This window comes from Pseudorasbora parva, chromosome 25, assembly GCF_024679245.1.
Source record: "Pseudorasbora parva isolate DD20220531a chromosome 25, ASM2467924v1, whole genome shotgun sequence".
NCBI classification, from domain to species: Eukaryota; Metazoa; Chordata; class Actinopteri; order Cypriniformes; family Gobionidae; genus Pseudorasbora; species Pseudorasbora parva.
This window is the reverse complement of record NC_090196.1, coordinates 23597898-23623734: the sequence shown is the minus strand read 5'-3', so window position 1 is coordinate 23623734 and position 25837 is coordinate 23597898. Positions and strand designations below refer to the sequence as shown.

Below are 25837 nucleotides of genomic sequence, written 5' to 3'. Positions count from 1 at the left end.
GATAGTTCACCCGGAAATGGTCTCCCTCACATTGTTCAGAAATCCCACAACTTTATTCTGTGGAGAACAAAAACTGCATTTTTATATGGACACTCTTTTTAAATACATTCAAACACTTTTAAATATAATAATTTATACAAACCACTTTTTCACTTTAAGAGCATGACAGTTCCAGAGCTTATTCTCTTACAGTGTAAGGCCATGACATAGTTTCTTAAAAACACAGTGTTTAGCTGATATGAAGAAGAAATATATATCCTAAATTATCTTTGTTTTGGGGCTTTTATCAGCAGATGGGGAGTGGGGTAAGCAGAGCCAGATTGGCCCACCCCCTTTATCGTGGCAACTGTACACTTTTATTGTCATGTGACCATATATTTTTGAACCACCCATAATTTCTGCCAGACTGTGAAAAGGCGAAGCACATGAGCTCATACTTTTTAAACGGTTTTTGGCTTGTCAAAGTAAAATTTGTCCAGGTATAAAATATTTACGATCCATATTGGTGATTTAGCAATGTATAAAACCATGCAAATCATTTAGCTAAATAATAGCCTGAATTGGTAACTAGCTAGTTTTGTCCAAAATGGCAGCTTTGGGGCAAAGTGAGCCAAATGATGTGGGGTAAATTGAGCCAGCGTTTTGACTTACCCCACCAAAAGGCACTGTAGGTAAGTTACATCTCTGAAGTATAAACTGGTGTCATTTCAATGTAATGTCACACAACTGGTTTAGTTAATAATTTTCTTTAAAAAAAAAAACATTTTGTTTTGAGAAAAGAAATATGACTATTTGTAAAAGGTAATTTGATTATTAAAGATGTTTTTTGTTTAAATTATTTTTACAATTTCACCTGGGTTTGATTCAGATTTAATTATGGGCATATGGTCCGTTTACACCCAGATGGTGCAACTTACCCACAGGCCAGGATCAACTTACCCCTAACCTGAGGTAAATTGAGCCACATGAACACTTTTTGTTTTTTTATAAGAAGCCACATTTTTAGAACTCTTTGTCATAGATGTATTCTAATCACTTAAAATTACAGGGAACATCTGGAAATTACTTTAGATATACTTTCAATGTACTTCCTTTTATCTTGAGTATCACCTAAGTAAAACATGTCTCATCTTACCCCCACTCTCCCCTATTGATATCCGGCAATAGTTGCAATGAATTAAGCACCAGTACTGAAACAACTGTAGGAATTGAAATGCTCTTTTTCTTCCTCCAATGACAGCATTTTCAGATTAAGACCCATCAGCGCTGTTCTTATCACCTGCGAGGACATTACTGTTATTGGTTACCCATGTCACTTAATGACATTTCCAAGATGGTGATCCATCAAGACTCCTGACAGAAAGATCAGGCTGCCAGCGCCATAAAGGAAATTTTACAGGAAGCAACATTCCATTATTTTGTTGGCACATTCACCAATAAATAACACTGCTGGCAGCTAAATTGATGGACATTGTGATACCTCATGGAGATTAAGATCGATGAGATGAACACTTGGTCCTCTGGGGCACCATCACAATAAATGAAGTAATGGAGCCAGGTCTGGAGATCATGGCTGCCAAAAACGCTCTTCCACTGTCGCCATGATGAGGTTGGTCATGCTGATGACGGTACAAGTGTAATCATGGCGTGCATCGGTGCCCTAGATGAAATGCGACAATTTATATGTGCAGTATTATATGTGTTAAAAGTAGAAGCATTTATGATCCACATTCTTAAAAATCCAATGAACTTTTTGGTCTAACTCTTCCGGGGGTATACAATACTTGGACTCTATTTAAACGTGTATTTGCTAGTATGAAGTACCTTTTACAAGTAATTTTTATGCACTGCCCTGCTACATTTCATTCTTTTTTCATTAAGTTGTTATTCACCCTTATTGCGTGGCACAAAAGCAATGAGAGAAGCATTTTATTGAGTTTACAAGGATTATTACTGTTTGTGCCTAAAGTAACATGCACTAAAATCCTCACCCAACTGTATTGAGTTTCTCAAAAGGCACAAATATATTACAGAGATGTGAATTGCAGTATCATCTCAGTCGCAGTGACTTTGCCAAGTAAGTGTTCCTGGATCAACATATTTTGTTGGTAACACTTTATTTTAGGGTTCAATTCTCGCTATTAAAGGATAGGTCTTCCAAAAATGAAAATTCTGTCAATAATTACTAACCCTAATGTCGTCTGACACCCATAAGACCTCCGTTCTTCTTTGGAACACAGTTTAGGATATTTTATATTTCATCTGAGAGCTTTCTTTTCCTCCATTGAATGTATGTATGGTATACTGTCCCTTTCCAGAAAGGTAATAAAAACATCATCAAAGTAGTCCATATGTGAGTTTATAGCACCAACGCAGGTGAAATGGCAGTGCCTGTGGCTAAATTGTTGCTTGAGTCACGTTCAAAATTACTATTTGTCAGGACAAACTGCGATAAGGTCTCCAGTAGGTGACAATTCCACAAAACCTTTAATTGTTATCAGCAGTATAAGTTACAATAGGCATATTTTTGAAACATTCAATGAATACAATTTTTTTTTTTCAACAAATGGTCAGTGAAGGTGCTTAACATCCAGAAAATGTAGACATGTGAATTGTCTAAATATATGGCAATAAATAATGTTTATGGTTTTTTAATGTTCTAGCATTAAGACAACATATATAAAATATAGGTAAAACTTTAATTTAGGTCCAATTAGGTCCAATTCTCACTATTAACTAGTTGCTTTAGCATGACTATTACTAGTATATTGGTTGTCTATTAGTACTTATAAAGCACATATTAAAGCCTTATTCAGCATGACCATATTCTACATCCCTTAATCCTACCCCAATACCTAAACTTAACAACTACTTTATTAAATATTAATAAGCAGTGATTAGGCATTTGAGGCAAAAGTCCTAGTTAGTTAAAATTGGACCCTAAACTAAAGTGTGACCAAAATATATAAAACAAAAATAAATACAATTTTGAATATTAAAAGGGTAACAAGGTTGAATGGTTGAGTTTGACAAAAGTGTGACACTATTGTGCAACTAGCTGTTTAGAAGCTTTTTCTAGTCAACTGAAACCATCAGAGAAGACATAATTCATCCTTCATTACCACTGTTGCCTTTTCAGTCTATTTTCTTCATACGATGCTATTCTCAGCATAGTCACAGGGCAATTGTGAAGACTATCAGAGCTGAAAACATGAGGCAACTCTCCAAACTGGAGAAACCTAAGGGCAGCAGACTCAGCAGGGGAACCCTGGGTTTCGCATCTGCTGCAGTTTTGCAAAATCTTGCTACAGACAGCTATCTCATTCTGAATTAAATTGTTAATTCATTGCATACATTTATACAGTTATCTTCTCTCTTTCCGTGCAGGTACATACCAGGGCCAGTGGGTGGGCGGAATGCGACACGGATATGGTGTACGGCAGAGCGTTCCGTACGGCATGGCGGCCGTCATTCGTTCACCTCTGCGTACCTCCATAAACTCTCTGCGCTCCGAGCACAGCAATGGCACAGCTCTGCTGACTGGCGATCGGGCGACTGTGGCTGGCGTGGGGGGCGGCGGCCTATCGGCAAGCAGCCCGGCCGTGTCCCGTGGAGGTTTCGTTCTGACGGCCCATAGTGAGGCAGAGCTGCTGAAGAACAAAAAGAAGGGCCTGTTCCGTCGCTCACTCCTGAGTGGCCTCAAGCTGCGAAAATCCGAATCCAAGAGCTCATTAGCCAGCCAGCGGAGCAAGCAGAGTTCCTTCCGCAGTGAGGCCGGAATGAGTACGGTGAGCTCCGCTGCATCCGACATCAACTCAACCATCAGCCTCGGGGAAGGGGAGGGCGAGCTGCCAGTGGGCGAGGACGACGTTGATGCCACCACCACCGAAAGTTACTCCGGCGAATGGAAAAACGACAAGAGGACGGGCTGCGGGGTGAGCCGGCGTTCGGACGGACTGCACTACCAGGGCGAGTGGTTGGGCAACAAAAGGCACGGCTACGGATGCACCACCTTTCCCGACGGCACCAAAGAGGAGGGCAAATACAAACAGAACATGCTTGTCAGTGGCAAACGCAAGAACCTCATCCCGCTACGTGCCAGCAAGATCCGCGAGAAAGTGGACAGAGCGGTTGAAGCGGCAGACAAGGCCGCTGACATTGCAAAGCAGAAGGCAGAAATTGCGCTCTCAAGGTAAGACGCAGGGTCTCGCGTTGAATATCTTTGCTTGCTGCTTGTCCTAAAAAAGCACTTGACTAACTAATGTTAACATACATACTCAAAGCAATATACTTATTTTTGGGTGAAAATAATGTATTAAACTATTTTTATAGACTGGCTCCTAAATGGTTCAATGACCAACTTGACAAGATTTTTGTCCAATCAGATGCTTTGTAATAAGAATTTCCTTCCCTCTTAAAGGACAACACCAGTAAAAAAATGAACCTGGGGTAATTGACACATGGTTACCGAGTAAATCGTTCTCTGGGATGCGTTGTGTATGGGGCATAGAATAAGTAAAATTAAATTGCTAGTTTAAACCACTAACAAGGCTCAAAATAGCCTCACACTAACACAGTAGCATAATGAGGGTCCCTACATGCAAACCGAAGCATGTAAGTAAGTGTACAAACAGTTTAATAAAAATATACTTTATAAAGACAGTACATTATGCGTTTACAGACAGGCGCCATCTTGGAAAACAGTCTCGGCCAGTCGAGCCACGAACACTGTGCTAAGTAAGTTGATTGATATGAATTAAGTTTGTGAAATCTAATTACATGGAAATGCATGAATTATATCTGTTTATTAAAATATATGGTTGACTAACTACAAGGGAAGAAGGTGTCCCATATGAGATTCCAAGTCACAGTTCATCAGCACAGCGTTCGTCGCTCGACTGGTCGAGAATGTTTTCCAAGATGGCGCCTGTCTGTAAACGTGTAATTTACTGTCTTTATAAAGTATCTTCTTATTAAACTGTTTGTACACTTACAAAGTTCTCAATGCTTCGGTTTGCATGTAGGGACCCTCATTATGCTACCGTGTTAATGTGAGGCTATTTTGGGCCTTGTTAGTGGTATTAACTAGCGATTTAATTGTACTTATTCTATGCCCCATACACAGCATTATAAGCTAATCTGTTTTTAGAGATAAAACTCTTTACATTCGATTTCCATGAAAACGCATCCCAGAGAACAATCTACTTGGTAACCATGTGTTAATTACCTCTAGGTTCATTTTTCACCGGAGTTGTCCTTTATTACCGACTGACTACCAAGTACTTGAAAAGGGTATAGCTGCAGCCTGGAGATCTCCAAATGGGGGTGGGAACTCAAAAATAAGGTGTGGCTTCCTCCCATTGACAGACAGGCACATGACACGCATGCAAGATTTTTTCCCCCAATCAAGATCAGCGCAAACTCCCCCCAGCAGCCGATGCTAAAGATTTAATTGGTCACGTCAATCACAGTGTTGATTTCATACAACGCTATGCTACAACCAATTCTAACCCCTAAATCTACCATACACCCTAACCCATTGGTGTTGGAAGTGGCGTAGCAGTATGTGGGTGGGACAAGACCATAGACTAAAGCGTAAAGTAGAGACGAGCTGGCCATCGCCATCTTGGCAATGCGTCATCGCGAGTCACTCCCAGATAAAATGGGCAGAGAGGCGGGACGTGGGCGGAGTTGAGGTGACGCGATGACTAACACAGCAGATAAATGGCTATCCACCAGTCACTCAAAGTGGCCACACCCTTAATTATGCAGAACTTTAAGGCTTTATATAATGTAAACAAATGAGTTCTAAAAAAATTCACCCCCCTCACAGTTGTCAAAATTAGCCGTATAGACTAATGGTAATTTGGTAATTTTTACCAGGCTGTAAACATGTTTTTTCCTGCTGTGAAGTTGGGCATTTTAACATGGAGCTCAATGAGATTCTGCTCCCTTCTGGAGCCTGCCCCTAGTGGCCAGTCAAGGAATTGCAGTTTAAAATTTAAGTTACTTCCGTATTGGCTTCAACAGAAACTGGGGGAGGCTGCCGCTTGGACAAGACCCACACACTTTTTATGACCAATGATATTGGACCAACTCTCACTTTTACCGTCTCTAATTCCGCGCATCTGTTCACATATCCCTAACTGATAAACACTTGATTATTATTTCAACTTTTTGATTATTTTCTTAATTTTTATTAAAAAATATATGCCTTTCCGATCTGATATGTGATGGGAAAAGGGAGGGATTCGGCAAAAGGCGGATTCGAACCTCGGGTTGAATTGGTTCAAAATGTTCTGCGGGACACCCTCATCGCTTAGAATGCAGCCATTAGGTAGATCTTTTCTATGTGTGGCACCGGGACGGCTCGTGGGGTGAAATATTTTGGGCGAAATACTGTAAACATGAAAGCTCATTTTTGTAGTACGCTAGCAAAAATATGGCTTCAGAGTTAACAAACATGGACTATTAGTGACTAAAACTCTTCCTGAATTAATGGAGTCTTAAAGTGCACGGCGTGTCTCTTAGCACTAGCACGCACACGCAAACAAAAATCTGCTTGGACTACACAAGTGCTTATTGACATTAGTGTATCGTTCTACAACATGTATCCTATCGCTTTCTTTACACAGCATCCAAACGAAGGCCATATTCCTAGCGGTTGCTTGGGACCTGTTAAATAGGCCTTGCTGGTGCCGCTATGTGGTGTGGTTGCTAAGGAAACGTGAATGATTTGTGTCTGTGTCAGCACGGAGAGAGAATACATAAGTCTGGATTCAGTTAATGAGAGTCATGTAGATTCTGGGTGTATCAGCAGACTGACTGATGTCTTTATTGATGCAGAGCAACAGTGGCACAATCAATAACATGGACATGTGGAATGCCACAGTCATAAATTGCCTGACGTTGTTAAGGCGTGTCTGAGTGTGTGTCTGTGTTTATTAACCGTATACAGTTGGGTTGAATATTGAATGCTAATTGAAAAATGGAAGCATTCTTCACCTTGTTGTCTGCCATGTCTGTTTGTTGATGTTGTCCAAAGAAGTGTTTTCCAACCTTTGTTGTCTTAGCACTACAGTCGGAACAAACGCTCCATTACCATTACCAAAATGGAAATGTGTTCCAATGAACTGACATTACACTGAATTTCCTTTAAAAGGGGAGAAAGATGAATTACTGTAATTAATTTTTTTAACTTTCTGGTAACACTAATATTGAAGGAATTGGTAATCCGAAACAGCATGTTTTCACCACAGAATAAACAAATTTAATAGCTGATTGTGACTCTATCTCAGAACGCTGACTTTTTCAACAACAACAAATGTTTTTACTAGCATTTTATAAACTCACAAAAAAGAATTGAGAGTTTATAGGCCCTATCATATAGCCTGACAAGCCAGACCCACATCAAGATGTTTGGTCTGGAAACTCACCATTGACAGCTCAATCAGAGGGGCGGGATAAACGGTTGTCTTATAAACTCCCTCTGCACGCGATAGGATAGCACTACAACCAACCAGAGCAACGAATTTGAAGCAGAGCTTGTTGAAATATTAAACTTTCGCCGTATCCAGTCGGCTAAACTCCGAACACATCTTCCCTTCTTAAGAATGACTTCAGTGCCGTTCTTTGTTCTTTTCTCAGAGAAAAGCTAAACTCCAAGTCTTCCAGAGTCGCAGTCAAAGCTGATTCGAAAGACCGCCGTTCGCCAGTTTCTGTGTTTACTAGAAGCCATAGACAGTAAAAGAAAGCTAGAAGCATGCAAGCGCAACTCTGCCGTCATTATGTTAAGCCCCTCCCACCGACTCTATACACGATGTGATTGGCCCTATGAGAGTTTGCCGTTTACAGCTCAGAAGGGTATTGAGAGTTGCTAGACGACACTCGCGGCAGATTAGATTTGCTGCCGCTAGGGCGCATCTAGATTTCTAGGCTACCTATCATACTCTCGCAATGAAAATTCTAAATCATTTTCACATCCAGCGCCACGTTGTTAAAATAGCGAACACACTCATGCACATCTGTTCGCCCATGGCCATGCTGGTCTGAAAGCGAGGTGTGTTCAGGCGTATTGTTGGCGGGTTGCTATTTTGAGGCAACTGATATAGACTGCGCCATTGACCAACAAATTGACCAACGCAGTATGTTTTGTGTTATTTAAAGGGCGCGTTAGTAATATGCGCCTATAGGGGGGTTCACAACATGCGTACACTCTGCTTGTTACACACACAGGGCACAAACATTTTTAAATATTAAAAATAAAATAATTCCTCTCTGGTCTCTTGTTCAGTCGTTCTGCTTGCATATTGCGACATGTAAATAGCGAACCACCGTGGTGCGAGCACAGCTGGCTTTTAAAGGGAATGGGAGATGAGACTCTGATTGGTTCATTGCATGTTACGCCCAAAACACACCCATTACTCATTGACAGACTAGGTGCAACCCTTTTGGATGCACCGACCATTTTTTCCGCCGTTAAACTAGCAAAAGTGGATTCGGACAATGCCCTAAGTGCACCTGCACAGTGCTTCAGAACATGCGCTCAGAATTATTAAAATAGATAGGGCCCTTTATAACTCACAATGTTATAAACTAAAGCTGAAATAAAATATAATTTTAATATTAGATGAAAAACTTTAACATTTACATAGCTGCATTAGAAACTAACTGAAATAAAATAAGTTGAAGTAAAAGTACTAAAAGTAAAATAAAAATTAAGCTACACAGAACTAATAAAAATAATAAAAGCACATAAAATCAATCAAATGTAAACTAAAATTAAAATGAAAACAGAAAATATAAAACCAGGAGGCAATTCAAAATATGAATAAATGGTAACACTTTAGTTTAGGGTCCAATTCTAACTAGTTGCTTATTAGCATGAATATTACTAGGACATTGGCTGTTTATTAGTATAACTTTTGTTTTATTTATTAGTATACTTTAATATTAATATGCATTAATGGAGTTTATTAACGCAAAAGTCATAGTTAGTTAGTTAAAAGTGAGAATTGGATCCTAATCTAAAGTGTCTACTATGTAGTAGTATAGTATACGCGGACCACGTTTAATACTTTTATGGTGATTTTGTGTTCCCCATTTACAAAATATTTTAAAAATATAATATTTAATTTTTAATATAATAATAATTTTTTGTGTGTGTTCCACACTGTAAAAACATATTTTAAAAAAAAGTCACCTGGTTGCCTTAGAATTTTGAGTTCATTGAAATTATAAATGTGAGTTAATACAAAGAACATTTTTGAGAATCAACAACCTTTATTCAAATATTATTAAAAGATTTAATTTTTTTTTAAAGAAGCATAGGTAATTGTGTTTTATTTGTGATGACGTAGTGAAACATGCCAAATTGTGCTATTTTAATAATTTATCAAATTTTTTATGTGGTTCAGATACAATAATATTTTGAGTTTCTATTTATTAAACCAATTTATTTCATTGTATCAACTCAAATTTTTAATTTCAATAAAATCAAAATTGTAAGGCAACCAGGTTACTTACTTTTTAAGTTAAACCAACAATATTTTTTTTACAGTGCACTAAAGAAATACCAGTTTAGAATGACATGAGGATAGGTAATTAATGACAGATTTTTCTTTTCTATGAGAAATGTCACTTTAAGTCAAATCTTTTTAGGCAAAAAAAGCTAAATTAAAATCTTTCCAAGAACACTGTGGAGTAGGCTGCGCGCCCCTGGATGGGAATCGGGTTGTTTAGGTGACTCATAGGTCAGCAGAAGAAAAAGGAGACCTAGAACGAGAGAAACCAGGAGAAAACGAGAGTAACACAGAGAATCAAAGATTTCCGCATTATGCCAAGAGTGCTGGAGACTTGCCGGATATAGACCAGGCAGGCAGAGTTGGAACTTAGCCAGCTTGCCTATTTTTTTAATCTCTCTCCATTTCAAACACTCCCAACCCCTCACAAACACACAGCAGCTTGATGCCTCACACATTATGAACACGCGTTGTGTCTGTGCATCCATGTGACCTGCACATACATTATAGGAAACGTGTGTGTAAGCACATATGTGCGTTTATATGCTTGCGCCAGCCCATTGACGGCACTTACATATGTTTGCGTATATACAAACGTGCATAGGTATGCATGTGTTATATTAAGAGCGTCACTCACCCCACAAATCCCACTGACCTCATTATATTCTCAGCAATGCTATCACTACAGCTTAGCACTGCCCCTGCCAACACACATTTACACACAGCACTCTAGCAGCAAGTAGAAATGTAACATAAACCATTAAATGACTTAGACATTTTTCAGGCTCAAAAAGTATTTAATATTACCTCATTTGCAAACTGAGAAAAAAACATTTAACATGTTAAATTGGAAATGACCCAGTGTTATTTTATTTTTACTTTTATAATCTTATAGCATTAATTAATATTTTGAATTAGATGTTTTGTCATTTTGTTATGCACATTCATTACTTTTATTATTTTTATATTTATATTTAATAATTTAGTAAGTTTAGTACTTCAACAGCATACTTTTTTTATTGCATTTTGTTGCCACAGTAACATTTCTAGCTTTTGCGTTTTTAAAGTTAGTTTTTTGTGTATATTTTACTTTACAGTTTTTTTTAAACAAAAATTATTTTAAATTGTTTTAGATTTAGTTAACAATAAAAACACTGACATGAACTAAACATTGACCCCATTATTTCTTAACGCATGCTCCTTTTTTATTATAAATGAATTATTGGTTCATGTTATTCAAAATGTAAAAAAAAAAAAATCAAAATCCTTTTCCACTGAAATCAAGACCTTGTTGTGCAAGATAATAGACAAACAGCTATTTAGCTAACCAATAACTACATATTACAAGTTAAAATAACTGATCCTTCAGAAATCATTCTAATATGATGATTTGCTGCTCAAGAAATATTTATTATTAACATTAATATGTTATTAATATATTAATAATCTTTTGCTTACCAAGGCTGCATTTATTTGATTAAAAATACAAAACAAATAGTAATATTGTGAAATAATACTTCACAATAAGTCAAAAAAATTAATACTTTTATTCAGAAAGGATGAATTAAAAAGATCAAAAGAAACAGTAAAGACATTTATAATATTAAAAAACAATCTATTTCAAATAAATGCTGTTCTTTCGAACTTTCTATTCATCAAAGAATCCTGAAAAAAACAGCTTTTCAACATTGATAATAATCAGAAATGTTTCTTGAGCAGCAAATCAGATTTCTTAAGGATCATGTGACATGGAAGACTGGAGAAATGATGCTGAAATTTCAGCTTTGCAGCACAAAAAATAAATACATTTTAAAATATATTAAAATAGAAAACAAATTGTAATAATATTTCACAATATTACTGTTTGTTTTGTATTTTTAATCAAATTAATGCAGCCTTGGAAGCAAAAGATTTAAAAATGTACAGATCCCAAACATTTGGACAGCAGTGTATATTATTAAAATAATATATTATTAAAACATATCGGCATGAAAACATTTAAAGCTTGAAATATACACATCTGAAACCATGTAAGGTAACATGCGAAATGTAAAAAAATAATTGAATAAAAAGTCACATGATTGTGTGACAATTACATGCGGAATTCATGCTTTTCTGTCAGCACTTTTTTTTTGGGGGGGGGGGGGGGGGGGACGACAGACAAAAAGCTAATATTTACAAACTGCTGACAAAAAAGGCATTCATATTAAACTTGTACAGTTGTATTTGTTAATGGACATGGTGGATTCTATATTTTTAACCGTACCTGAAAAACTTTCCCCCAAATGGATCATTCCTCAGGGTTTGCTGTGACCTAAGGAGAAGTAAACAAGAAAAGATCATTTCGAGGAAAGCCTAATTGCTCTAAAGGGAGTAATAGTTTGAGAAGGAAGGATTGCTAATGGATTCTCAACCATTAAGCTTACTTGAATACATTGTTATTCTCAAAAACCCTATCAAACCATCATTTGTCCAAAGCAAGGAGTCATGCGTGTATTTTTATATGCTTTTTTTCACATAAGATCCATTTAAAATCAAGCAAAAACAGTCATGATTAAGCTTTTCTTGCCAATTTTCCCACCCTCTCTTTGACCCTACAAATAGGCTGTTTTTAGTTTTTTTTTTTCTTCTTTCTGTGTAAATTCCCTCTTTGTGAAATGAGAAACAGAGCTTTGCTGAGCTTACTGTGGGTTTCTTAACACTGAATAGACGTCATTGTCGTTTTAGGCCGGATATCTGCTGTTAGAGTAGAACCATTTTTGCAACTATGATCTTTTGTAGAAGTACATTGATTCTTTTAGTCCAAAAGATTACAAAAAAACTTGATTTCTAATGACATGTCCCTTTTAAACAACACTTTTATACATTTAAAGAGCGTAGTCTACTTGAACAGGTCCATGGAGATTTGCCATACAATTCCAAAATATACAAATCCTTAAGTCCAACACTTCCGGACAAATGTACGCAGACACAATACACAAATAGGATACAGGAGACTAATGGAGATCTAAACAACTGAGAATATCATATAAGAGTTAATCTGATTAGCTCGCTAGGGTCAGCATGGTCAAAGTATTGACTACAGTAGACCTGCGCTGAGGCACTAACACCGGAAGCAACCGTGACTCATCTGCAACTTAAAGCTTTGTTCTGGTGGTCACAGGGCGTCTTATTTGGGTCATCCATAGAGATTAGTGCTCTGTTATCACAGACGTCCATCTCTGGACTTTGTTACAAATGTATCATTATAAGGTGACCACCCACTTTTTCAGAAGCTCTGGTTCTGGTGTTTTTCCCATTGATTTTCTTAACATACTGGAAATCAAATCCACAAATGATTTAAACCTTAAATTAATCCAATCCGCTCTAAATCATTGCAATATAACATATAAACAAATTAACTGAGCAAATGAACACTTATCCTATGAATCCTTTCAAGTAACAGAGTCAACAAAACTGCTGACATAAGATCATTGACTATAAGTCAATATGAACAAATGAACTAATCTTATGAATCTTTTCGAATTATGTAATAGAATCAACAAAAACTTGAATGGTAATCAATGGTAATCAATAAAAAAAACAATGGTAATCGGAAGTCATTATGAACAAATCAACTTCTCATTGTATAAATCGTTCTTAATAATGTAAGAAACTAAATAAACACTAACATATACAATCTCTGACTAAAGCCAGGATTAGGTCTTAGTTCAATTAGGACATTTAAGTAGCTTTTATAAACATGCACACCAAAAAATTATTAGATTTACTTTATTTTTTAAGTAACAGTTTCCAACTAACTGCGTTATGTTGCATTTAATTAACCTTGTTTATTTCAGTAATCTTAAAGGGGGGGTGAAACACTCAGTTTCAGTCAATCTCATGTCAATCTTGAGTACCTATAGAGTAGTATTGCATCCTTCATATCGCCGAAAAGTCTTTAGTTTTATTATATTTATAAAAGAAATATAGGCTGTACCGAGTCTTTCCGGAAAAAACCGAGCGCCTGGAGGCGTATCGTGTGGGTGGAGCTAAAGAATGACGAGCGCACAAAGCGGTGACGTCCTCAAGCGTGGAGAAACACATCGCTATCGATCTCAGCTAATAGATATATGATCCAGAATCAGATCCGGAGGCTGAAATAAATTGAACAGGAGAAACAGCAACAGCAGGACGTCCGTCTCTGTGGTATGTACTGTATTTAGTGGCCTGTCAACATTTGTGTGTGTTTACTCGCAGTTTATGAGGACATGATTCGGTTTATGGACTATTGTATGCGACTAAACCTTAGCAGTAGCAAGCAAAACGGTTTTGCACATCAGACTAGTGTAACGATATACATAGAACAACAATGGAGTCCGTTAGCGCATTTGAATGACGAAGCACGCAATCGTGTCGTTTACTGATGTTTACTCACGCAACATTAGCCAACAGCATAGACATTGAAGCAGTTTTACTCACCAGCTGCTTCCAAAGCAGGATACCTGGACCTTTATCGCTGGGACCGCTCTGTCAAAAACACACTTCTTTGGTATGATTTGGTGAAGTCCTGACAACAGTGACTGTGGAAATCCACTTTGCAACACGACGCGACTGAAGCGATGTTGTGAAGCTTCCCGTCATTTCTGCATTCAAATCGGTTCAAATGCAGCGCTGCCTTCCCGGAATGCTGTGCTGAAGCGTTGAAGTCACTTGATGTCACCCATAGGAATAAAGTGGAGCGTGGCGCCTGGATCGACTGGATCTGCAGCTGAGAGAGTGTTTATGGGTGGCGTGCATTTCCTCTCTCGCTCTAGTCACGCGCGCGCGCACCCTACCGGGAGAAGAGCCCGTACGGCCCATACAAGGACCTTCCGCTCTATCAACGTCAAGCCGACCCATACTCGAAAAAAACTCTCCGAAACTTGTGAGAAACCGGAAGGAGTATTTTTAACACAGAAATACTCCACCAAACATCCAACATTAGTTTTTGAAACTTTGTCTATGTTTAGGATGGGAATCCAAATCTTTAACTGTGTAAAAAGCTCAGTATGCATGAAACAGCATTTCACCCCCCCTTTAAGTTTTTTACACAAGGTTAATTCCTTTTAAATCAGGTTAACATTCTTAATTTTGTCCAAAACTATTAAGTTAAATTATTTTCAAACAAAAATCAATGGGAGAACAAGATTTAAAGTCCCAAAAAAGTGCATCCATCCATTATAAAAGTAATCCACACAGCTCCGGGGCCTTAAAAAAGGCCTTCAGGAGTGAATCAATGGGTTTTTTGTATAAGAAAAATATCCATATTTAAAAAGTATAAAGTGGAGGCACTTTTTTGTCCTTCAAATTTTGGGCTCCTGTCATTATAAAGCTTGGAAGAGCCAGGACATTTTTTAAAGTCCTCATGAAATCAAAATTGACCCTATTTACTTGGTTAGCACGTTACAGGTCTTAGGGTGAACAATTAATCCGTGGAAGTTAATACAAAGAAAAAATAGTCTGTCGCGGTAATCTTTAATCAAAATCTGAAAAGTAACTTCCGGTCTGGAAACTGCGTTCCTTCTTAGATGACGGCAGTTTGACGGCTTAGGTTTAAAAATACTTAACCATTCCCCTCCAGTCGTTCGTCTGCTATGAGCGCGATAGAGAGAAGGAGCGCTGAAGTAAAACTCTGCCCTCTATTCAATATTCCGTTTTCACTTGGAAATAAGTCATTGCCTAAAATTATTAAATACAATATTTTAGAAATGTGCTAAATGTAAAAGTAAACTGAGAGTGTAGATAGACTGATTTGATTACCTCATTCACAACACTTCATAGAAGTGAGTCTCATTTAAGTCAAAAGGCCTTGATTCCAAAGTGACAGCGCCTTCATAATGGTTGGATCTTGTGTTTTTTCATCAGGATATTGACAATAAGCACAATGTAAAAAAATATTGACTTGTCGCTTCTACAGAAGCATATCATAATTGCTTGATCACAGAGGTAATAATAATAATATAATAAACTTTATATTATAGTGCCTTTAAACGTTACTTCTCAGAGCACTTTAAAAAAAGGACACAAAAGTAAAAAGACATGAACAAAAGCATGGGAAAAAAATTAAAAACAATATACTAAGAATACTATAAACATATACCAGATATACAAACATACAATATACAAAAAAAATATATATATATATATATATATATATATATATATGAAATCACATATAAGCAAGTCCATGATTAAAATCCAACAGTTGTTCTTACTAAGACTTTTTAAGTTAACTGTACTTAATGTCCAATAATTCGTACTTACTTAAAACAATTTAGTAATCTGTACTGTTTGCATGTTATGTTTTCATTACTTAGAAATCCAAATAAACATTAATTGACTGGTTTGAGTACCATTTTGCCAAAGCAAATAAAAAAAAAAAAACGTTGGGCAAAAGGTTGAGGCGGGGCAATTTTTAATAGACCTTTCACTCATTTCCTCCACTTTCTCTTACCATTACGGAGATTAGTGTTCCGTTCGGTTGGGCTCTTGGAACTTCATTCATATTATTGTAAATCTCTTCCTATTAATGCAAAAAAATAAAAATAAATCACAGTTATTCGATTAAAAAAAGAATAATAAATGTTTATAACATTTTATTGCTAACACTCCTGGCATAAACTTTTAATTGGATAATCTATTTGCTGTTGTTATTGGGGTTATACTGACAAAAGACAGCAAATACAATGGTAAAATAAAGCCAAACATAAAGCAATTCATGTTTTCATGCCGCAATGCACTCTGGGAGTACATTTCCTCAGAGCACAGATAGAATTTAGTTGACAAAACTTAAATGGTTTAAGTAAGAACAACTTGATGCAATTAAGGCAACAAGTTTGCACAATTGAATAAAGTAAACTGAACAAATTTGTTTTACAGTAGAGAAAATATATGAGATTTTTACTTGTGTAACCAGATTTTAAGGCTATATTGGCATTGATGCTTTAACGAGGATGGTCATATAGTTAATATTCTTGTGGTTTTGACATCATTAACATTAATTCTAAATTAATCACCATCATCTCTGGGTGGACTGGGGCGAGAGCTTTGCATTGTGAACATTTTCATTTATTAGCTCTTTTCATGTCGAAATGTTTACCATTATAAATGCTCTTTAAGTTGACTAGAAGATCCGTCTTTTTAAATTGATGGCCTAGTTGCACAGCAGTTTGTGGATGTGTGAATGTGATCCTAGAAAAGAAGACAGGGTGTTCCAATCATTAGTAAAGTCACACGAGTAGGAGAATGTGAATGAGAGGCAGGGCTTTAGAAAAAAAAAACTGCCTGTGTATGATAGCGAGTGAAAGAAGTGATGGGAGGTGCCTGCACGTGTCTGAGTGATGAGAGGAAGGACGGAAGAAAAAAAGAGTGAGAATCTGTGTTAGCGTCAGAGATGGGTGCGAGAGTTTACACGTGGATGAGTGTTAAATATATGTTTAAAGGGATAGTACACCCTAAAATGAAAACTCATTTGATTCAACATTTTGGTTCAGATTCATATGATTTACCTTCTTGAGTGGAACATAGCGTCAGTTTGTTTTTGTTTTTTTAAAACATCCTGGCTACTTTTTTTCCCCTCACTATAATGAAAATGAATGGAAGAATGGAATGGAGAGGAATTCTGTGGGGGTTTTAATTGACAATCTAATTATTGACAATTCAATAAATAAATAATAGGATTAAATAATTAAAATATGAGTTTGCCAAGTTCATAAATTATTTGAAGATATATACTACAAACCAAAACTTTTATGCTCACCAAGGCTGCATTTATTTGATCAAAAACACAGTAAAACAGTAATATTGCAAAATATTATTACAATTTTAAACTAAATATATTTCAAAATGTAATCTATTCTTGCGATGACCAAGCTGAATTTTCAGCATCAGTGTCACATGACCCTTCAGAAATCATTCTAATATGCTTATTTGCTGCTCAAGAAACATTTTAATTATTGTCAATGTTGGAAAATGTCGTGCTGCTTAATATCACTGTGGAAACGATGATTCTTTTTTTTCAGGATTCTTGAAATTCAAAAGAACAGCATTTTTTAAAAACATTTTTGTCCTGTGTCGGCCACCGTATCTTATCTATATGCTTCGAAAGGAAAGAGTGAGCGGTAGACAGTTGCACTTCACAACCTCACCGCAAGATGCCACTAAAACTTACACAGAGCACCTTTAAAGCATCCTTGCTTAAAGGAACACACCGCTATTTTTGAAAATATGCTCATTTTGCTCATATTTTTGAAAATATGAGTCTTGGCACCCGATCTCCGGGTCTGGCAGTAGCATTTTTAGCATAGCTTAGCATAGATCATTGAATCTGAATTAGACCGTTAGCATCTCGCTCAAAAAAATGACCAAAGAGTTTTTATATTTTTCCTATTTAAAACTTGATTCTCATTCCTCCGTAATAATCAAGGAACTTTGTTGCCGTACCATGGGTGCAGAAGGTGCAATGATATCACGCAGCGCCTGAAAATAGTCTAACTTCCATAAACATAACCAAAATGACAACCTGCTTGCACAGTTAGCGTGCTGAAGACTTTTGTCAGGCGCTGTGCGTAATATCATTGCGCGGCTGCACCCTCGCCACTGTAGAGAATTTGGTTATTTCCTTTATTTTGTCTGGCTTAATCAATCTTAAAGTAAACCACAGCATATTTGTGTTTAATGTAAATAATATGGCATCTATCATTACTCCATTTAAAAAAATAAAAAAAAAACGAGAGGCCCCACTTTTTATTTGCTTCCGACGCCCATGTAGAGAGCATTTGTACTTTTCATAACTAACATGCATACGTTATCCATATTTATAACGAACTGGACTTTTGATATTTAAATGACATCCATGTAGGTTATTGTAGATTATTGTCAGTGAAGTTATGTTTGCAATACTTAGTAATACGTAGAAAACTACCAAGTGATAGCTTAGTGACAATATTAATAAAATTAATATTAGTTAATAATATCGATAACACTAAGTAAATTTATTTTGCTTGACAACTTATTGGCTGAGATAAGAAAACTAACCTCTATACTGGGCTTTCTTTCGATTTTCTTCCTTTCTTTCTTTCTCTTTTTCCGTCCCTGTGCATCCGCGGGTTTAGACTATGGTTTAGACGCCTGATTTTTGATGAACGCGGAAGATGAGCACTTGCCTGACCTAATGCCTGAACCAATAATCAATAATCACCATCAATTCAATCAAATAATCAGGTTGATAAGTAATTAAACGTGTGGCTGAGGGGGCGCCCTATGATGATCATGTTTAATAAACATTATGTTGTATTTCGCTTGTTCCGATTCTATGCTTAATGGGAAATAATGGGCGGCACTAGAGTGCGCTCGCGCCCCTAACACAATTGTCGCCCTAGGCAACCACCTAGCTTGCCTATAGCAAACGCCGGCCCTGGTCTGAATACACGTACCTAGTATGTAACTACAGAAAAGTCAAGTTTTAAATAGGAAAAATATCGGAACTATTTGGTCATTTTTTGAGCGAGATGCTAACGGTCTAATTCGATTCAATGATCTATGCTAAGCTATGCTAAAAGTTCTACCGCCAGACCCGGAGATCTGCTGAATGGATTTGAAAATGGCAAAACTCAACTGTTTAACTCTAAGGGAGTTGGAAAATGAGCCTATTTTTCTTTAATAAAAGTATTATTTTCTTTCAAAAACAAACAATCGAAAATAAGACTTTTTTGCTTAAGTTAATGCTTTAATGTTTTAAGATATTTTAATGGGAGTAATTTGGGCATAGAAGAACACAAAGGATTTTTTGCTGAACTATCTATCCCCTTAACTGTGTGAGAGTTCAGGACATGCTGTGAAACAAGGTTTAGTCTCTGTTTCCATCAGAAAGTGTGTAGAAACATTGCTACTGTTCAGCAGTATATAAATAGAACGGCAACCAGCACAGCTCGACCCAGACTCACAGCGCCTATGGATCAGGATCTAATGCGTGTGTGTGTGCGCATCTGTGTGACCATACACACACCATTTAGAAGCCCTCTATTAGTGAATGGACGTTTCTCACATCCAGCCCTCACTCTCTGACTGTACTCTCAACACCTCCAGAAGCATCCCACAATCCTCCTCTCATTCTCCTCTGTTATCTAATTGTTTGTCCTTTTTATACCCCACGCCATCTTATCCTCTCCCTCACTTTCTCTCCACCGCCGTTGCCAGGACAACCGGCAAGGCACGGGGTGAATGCAATCCGAAGATCTCTTCATCCGACCTACCTCGCCGTAGCTCACCGCCACACACTCGAATGCTCTCGCGCCCACATGTTCTGACCACACCACATGCTATAACCCCATTTAAACCCTCACATGTTAAAAACGCTTGCATACACACATGCAGGCACACAGAGTTTCTTGCACAAGCATGCACTTGGTTTGGCTGGCTGGGTGAAGACAGCCTAGAGCAGAGAGGAAGAGGGTGTAATCGATGAGCATCGACATGCAATACTGCACCAAGACAGCCACTGCACAAACAAGTAGAGACTGAGACAGGGGGAAAAGTTCAGTGAGAAAGGGAGAGCATCTTCATACCTGTGTGCTCCATTCCATGAATAATCCGTCTGCGGCAGAATTTAAAACTTTAAGTCTGTGAAAAGAATAAATGTTCATTAAAAATCATATTTTTGCTTTATTTTCCAGCAAAAGTGTTATGTTTTAATAATTATTCAATAGTATATAATCATTTTTAACTATTTATTAAATGTCTAATAATGTTTGTATTGATTCAATTTATACTTTTAATTAATACCAGTGTTATTTTAGTATAATTGAGATACTGATATAGTTTTTATTAATATTTTGAATCAGTTTTTTTTTTAAGTTTAAGTTTTAGTTATTTTTTGTGCTTTTAAATAGTTGAGTTTTTACTCATTTTTATTTCAGTTTTAGTTTTAGTTATTTTAATACATCAAGTTAAACTAAATTAATATGTGAAATAAGTTTAAGCTTTATAGATTTTATTTTTTTATTACGGAAATGTTTTTTTATTACGGAATTATTCCATTTTTACGAAAATGTTTTTCTGTTTTAGTTAACTATAATATTAATATTTATTTATCTATAATATTAATATATTCATATTAAAATGTACTAAATAAAATTTAATATTGTATTAATAATTTAAAAAATAAATAACATTAATGAATTTTAAATGAAATGACTAACTAAAACTTCTTTTAATAAACTATTTAAAAATAAATACAAATAAATTATTAATACATTTAAAATATTAGGGTAACACTTTACAATAAGGTTTCATTAGTTAACTATTTTAGTTAACATTAACTAAAAATGAACAATACTTCTACAGCATTTATGAATGTTAATTTCAACATTTAGTAATACATTATTAAAACAAAAAGTTGTATTTGTTAACATTAGTTAATGCACTGTGAACTAACATGAACAAACAATGAATGACTGTAATATTTATTAACTAAAATGAACAAAGATTAATCAATACTGTTACAAATGTATCGCTCATTGTTATCTCATGTTAGCTAATGCATAAATTAAACTCAACAAATTAGATATTTTTGTAAAGTGTTACCAATATTATTTTACCAGTAATTTGTAATATGTAATATTCTCCTATCACGTACATTTTTTTCACTGAAATCAGTTTATTTAGTTTTATATTTACTGGAAAACAAGGCACAATTTTTTTTGTACACAATCCAACATGTCAGCATGATGGTGTGCGTCATCATCATGCAAAGTCTCGATCGCACACAGGTAGAACCGACTGTGGCTGTGATGAATGGGGAATCACACATTAAAAGGCGAGGTTGTGAACGCTAGCTGTCTTTTATTCTCTTAGACACAGAGCACATTGATTTCCTCAGTGAATTATTTAGCAGCCAAAGCAAGCACTGTTGCCTGTTCTTAGAGGTCCAGATGGGAATTAGTGAACAGTACTTGTGTATTGTAGAGGATAATTGTAACATTTTAGGGTGTTTTTGCTTATTTGTTCAGAAAATGTTTAGCCTTAAGCTTTTCCTCAAACATCATTAAAAAAGTTCCTGGAGTTTTCTGCAGCCATTTGATACCCTGTGATATTTACATTCAAATATGGTTATTTAAACTGCAGTAAAGTTGTTTTTACAGGTCATGAAATAGAGTCTTGGCAAGTTCACAGAGTTAAAACAAGTTAGAATTACAGTGTCAAAAAGGCATGACTCTGTGGAGTCCCGAGAGTGTCTCTCAGACTGAGGGTGTGTGACTGCTGTGTAATTGTTTGCCTTCAGCCTGTATTTATCGTCAACCCTTGGATAATCGGAGTGTCGAGAGCCCGGTAGGCACTGAAGCATGTGCCTTATAAACTTAATGACCAGATCGTTCACTGGCAAAACTACGTTCGTATGTGCATTTTGCTATGGTCTGCCTCAGAGCAAGGTTTTCCCCAAACCAAACAACTAAAAGCCATACATAAAACATGATAGATAATACTATAATGGTAGACCTATACCAATGTATACTTTTGCTACAGACCTTCAAACTTCATGTGGCCTTCAGATTAGCTCAAGAACAGTGAGTAGAGAGCTTCATGGAATGGGTTTCCATTGCCAAGCAACTGCATCCAAGCCTTACATCACCAAGTGCAATGCAAAGCCTTGGATGCAGTGATGTAAAGCACGCCGCCACTGGACTCTAGAGCAGTGGAGACGTGTTCTCTGGAGTGACGAATCACACTTCTCTGTCTGGCAATCCGATGGAGGAACCTGGGTTTGGCAGTTTCCAGGAAAACAGTACTTGCCTGACTGCATTGTGCCAAGTGTAAAGCTTGGTAAAGGGGGGGTTATGGTATGGGTATTGTTTTTCAGGGATTGGGCTTGGCCCAGTGAAAGGAACTCTTAATGCTTCAGCATACCAATACATTTTGGATAATTTAATGCATTCAACTTTGTGGGAACAGTTTTGGAATGGCCCCTTCCTGTTCCAACATGACTGCGCACCAGTGCACAAAGATACATAAAGACATGGAAGATTGAGTTTTGTCTGGAGGAACCTGACTGGCCTGCATAGAGTCCTGACATCAACCTGATAGAACACCTTTGGGATGTCTCCATTAGACCGGAGATAGTGGTGTAACTGATCACATCACCGATCACGAGTCACGGTTTGGATCCTTTTTTGGATCAGAAAAAAAGGGGGAGGAAACTTTTGGTGTAAGCATAACCTATATGGTTATGGTTTTATCAAAAATAAAATAAATAACCAGCGGAAAAAAAAACATATATAAACATTTATTTTATTTTATTTTATTTGTTATATTTAAATATTTTTATATAAAATCCAAAAGTTGATACTGAGCATGGCTCGTCATCATTGCAATTCTCTTTGTAGGCCTAAACTCTTTTTTAGATATCATGTTTAAACACACTACATTTTAACAATTTAGCAAGTTTTTCCAACTCCAAGAAAGGAGTGCTCCTTATTATTTCACTTGTTTACCTAAAGCTAAATTCCCTTTTCCTTGCTTTACTCAAGGCAAAAGCCAAGACTATGACACAGAGTACACTTTACATTATATGCATCTTTGGGGGAATTACTAGATTTTCGCACCAATACATGTTTGTTTTGATGCAGATAGTGCGCTGTCACTTTAGCGCGTCCAGCACAGCAAAAAATAGACTCAGTGCAGAAACGAAATTTAAAAATGCATAAAGTTTTGTGTGATGGGTAGGTTTTGTAGTAGGGTTAGTGTAAGGGGATGCAACAATGTGTGTGTGTGTCTTAAGTTGTTAAATATTTGAGTTTAAAGCTGAAGTGTGTAATTGTTTCAGTGTAAAAAATATATATTTTCAATTCCTTTTGGTAAGTGATTCACAAATTACACACTTCACCTTAAATGCAAGATCACGAGCCCTGTCCTTTTCTAACCCCGTCTTTCTCTCTACATCTTAACTGGCTTGGCCCGGACCGCTATATCCACAGGACAGCTCACGCCAGAGGGAAAGCCGATGCCGCGACAACGGCAGCACAGAAAGCCCAGGAAGAGTGCAGGCTGGCCCGGATCACCGCCAAAGAGTTTTCCCCTTCTTTCCAGCACAGAGGAAACAGTGAGTGCAACCAGACGAGTCTGGAGACTAAAAATAACCAGGACTTCAAACTGTTTGACAGCACGACTAAGCTTTCCATATAGCTGCGAATACTAAATATGCCAATAAGTTAACTTAAAAAACACACACTCCCACCGTGATTTGAAAGTGGCAAATATTATTAATCGATTCTCTAGACGATTTACAATTTAGTGCTGATAATTTTTTGCTAGCAAACGCTAGCAGCAAGAGGTAGATGTACATGTTAGTAATAGCTCAGAAGGAGAACAACAGAGTGACGGTGAAAGAGTCCGTGTGTGTACGTGTAGGTGCCGGATGGGTTCAGGGCTGTAGGGGTCAATGCCCCTACCGTGCCGAGCGGGGGGAATGAGTGATAGAAGAGGCAATAAGAAGATAAGGGGAGGTCAGCGCTGACCTTTCCGACAAGCCCACGCGAAGCTAGCCGACATACACAATGAAATTTATGCATGCACACACACACATATTCACACCACCCACATACATAAACACACATACTGTATACGCAGTCACACTTTCAGTCGCTGTCACACCCCCACACACTGGCAGAATTTATACACTCTCAGATCCCATCCCATCACAAAACACCCCTTTACAGGAGAACTATAAGCACACACGCTGTGCCGGATCAGTGTATGCGACCTCCTGGAACGGTTGATATTTCTAAATGATAAAGTTACCTCATGTGATGACCTTAGAAATGTTAGGACAAACTTGGCTGAGATGTGGTGACGTGTAACAGATTAGTAAATGATGTTTACAGTTGGAATACAAGCCTTTACGAAGTTAAGTTGAAAGTTATGTACTTACAGACGCATAGGGATGTACGCGTTACGCAAACAGACTTGAAAATCTTCGCTCTCATTAGTCAAGCTGATTAGAGCAGCCATGGTGCTGACTCTGGAAAGCTTTGATAAGTTACACTGTGTTAGCAGGAATGGTCCATGTGCTCCAAGCAATCTAGGAATAATTCCTAGATTCATGATTTACTCACCCTTATGCTGTTCCAAACACACCAACCAAGCTGTTATTTTTTCCTGTGGAACACAAACATTTTATTACTGAAGAGTCTTCTTGAAGTTCTTTCTCATTTATCTACAGCTTATCTAGAGACCAAAAAAAAAAGATCATAAAAACATAAAGGATGCACCAATATTACAATTCTGGCTGATATGATAAGCTGATAGTTGTTTTCATTTTTTAGCCATTACCTGATAAATGGTAGATATTAAAATTCTAACCATTTTGTCTAAATAAAATAAAAATAAAACACTACAAACTCATAGCAATCATTTTGAATGCTAAAAGTGAATTTAGGCATCACAACAATTATTATGTACCGTATGAAAAACTAATTCATTACATTTAACAATACAGTTCTTTTTTTAAAAGATTAACTTTTAATGAGCTTTAGAAAGCAACGCCCCAATTTGGATTTTGAATGTAACCCTAAAGTATTACAGACCAGTGTTGGGGGGTAACTCATTACAAGTAACTTGTGTTACATAATCAGATTACTTTTTCAAGTAACTAGTAAAGTAACGCATTACTTTTTTACAAGTAACGCAAGTTACTCTTCCTAATATCTGAAAAAATGTTATCTTTTCTAATGTCATTAAAAAATCATCGTTGTTTCATGATGGTTATTGTAGTAGACTAAATGTGAGATTGCATTTACTAATCTCACTTGTGCAAAAAAGATTCAGTATTCCTCAAAAAGTATAAAATCAGTGAAATGCAAAATCAGAATACTATGCAAATGTCCAATAATTAAATATCTTAAATAAAACAAATATTTTATGCAATTAAATTTCCCTTTATTGACCAATGTACTTGCTTGCTGACCTTTGATGATTCAGTTAAACCATAACCAAAAATAAATTTTAATCTTAAAAAATTAAAAGTATTTTTTTCTCCCAGGTGAAATGGAAAAGTAATGTTATGCATTACTTTTCTTAAAAAGTAACTAACTAAGTACCGCAATTACTTACTTTTTAAGGGAGTAACACAATATTGCAATACATTACTTTGCAATACAAGTAACTTAATTTTTTTTTTCATTCAATAACAACAAATATGACTATCCTAGCTTCAGAAGACTAAATGCAGTGAAAAGATTTTAAATTTTGAAATGATGCGTAGACAAATAAGAATTTGATTCAGGTCTGTACCAAAAGATTTT

At 36.6% G+C, this 25837-nt stretch overlaps 1 protein-coding gene and 1 long non-coding RNA gene across 2 annotated transcripts in view; one reads left to right on the top strand and one right to left on the bottom strand.

Annotated features, from left to right (window-relative positions):
* jph3b (junctophilin 3b) overlaps positions 1-25837 on the top strand; it is a 47789-nt gene that overhangs the window by 9527 nt on the left and 12425 nt on the right. The window contains exons 2-3 of the mRNA XM_067435815.1: positions 3388-4192; positions 23513-23637. Coding sequence (XP_067291916.1) covers positions 3388-4192; positions 23513-23637 — 930 coding nt within the window. The remainder of the gene's footprint in view (positions 1-3387; positions 4193-23512; positions 23638-25837) is intronic.
* On the bottom strand, positions 1215-3531 carry LOC137064466 (uncharacterized). The gene is made up of 3 exons (XR_010901547.1): positions 3396-3531; positions 1481-1660; positions 1215-1279 (listed from the first exon to the last, which is right to left on the bottom strand). It is a non-coding gene; the product is annotated as an uncharacterized lncRNA (long non-coding RNA).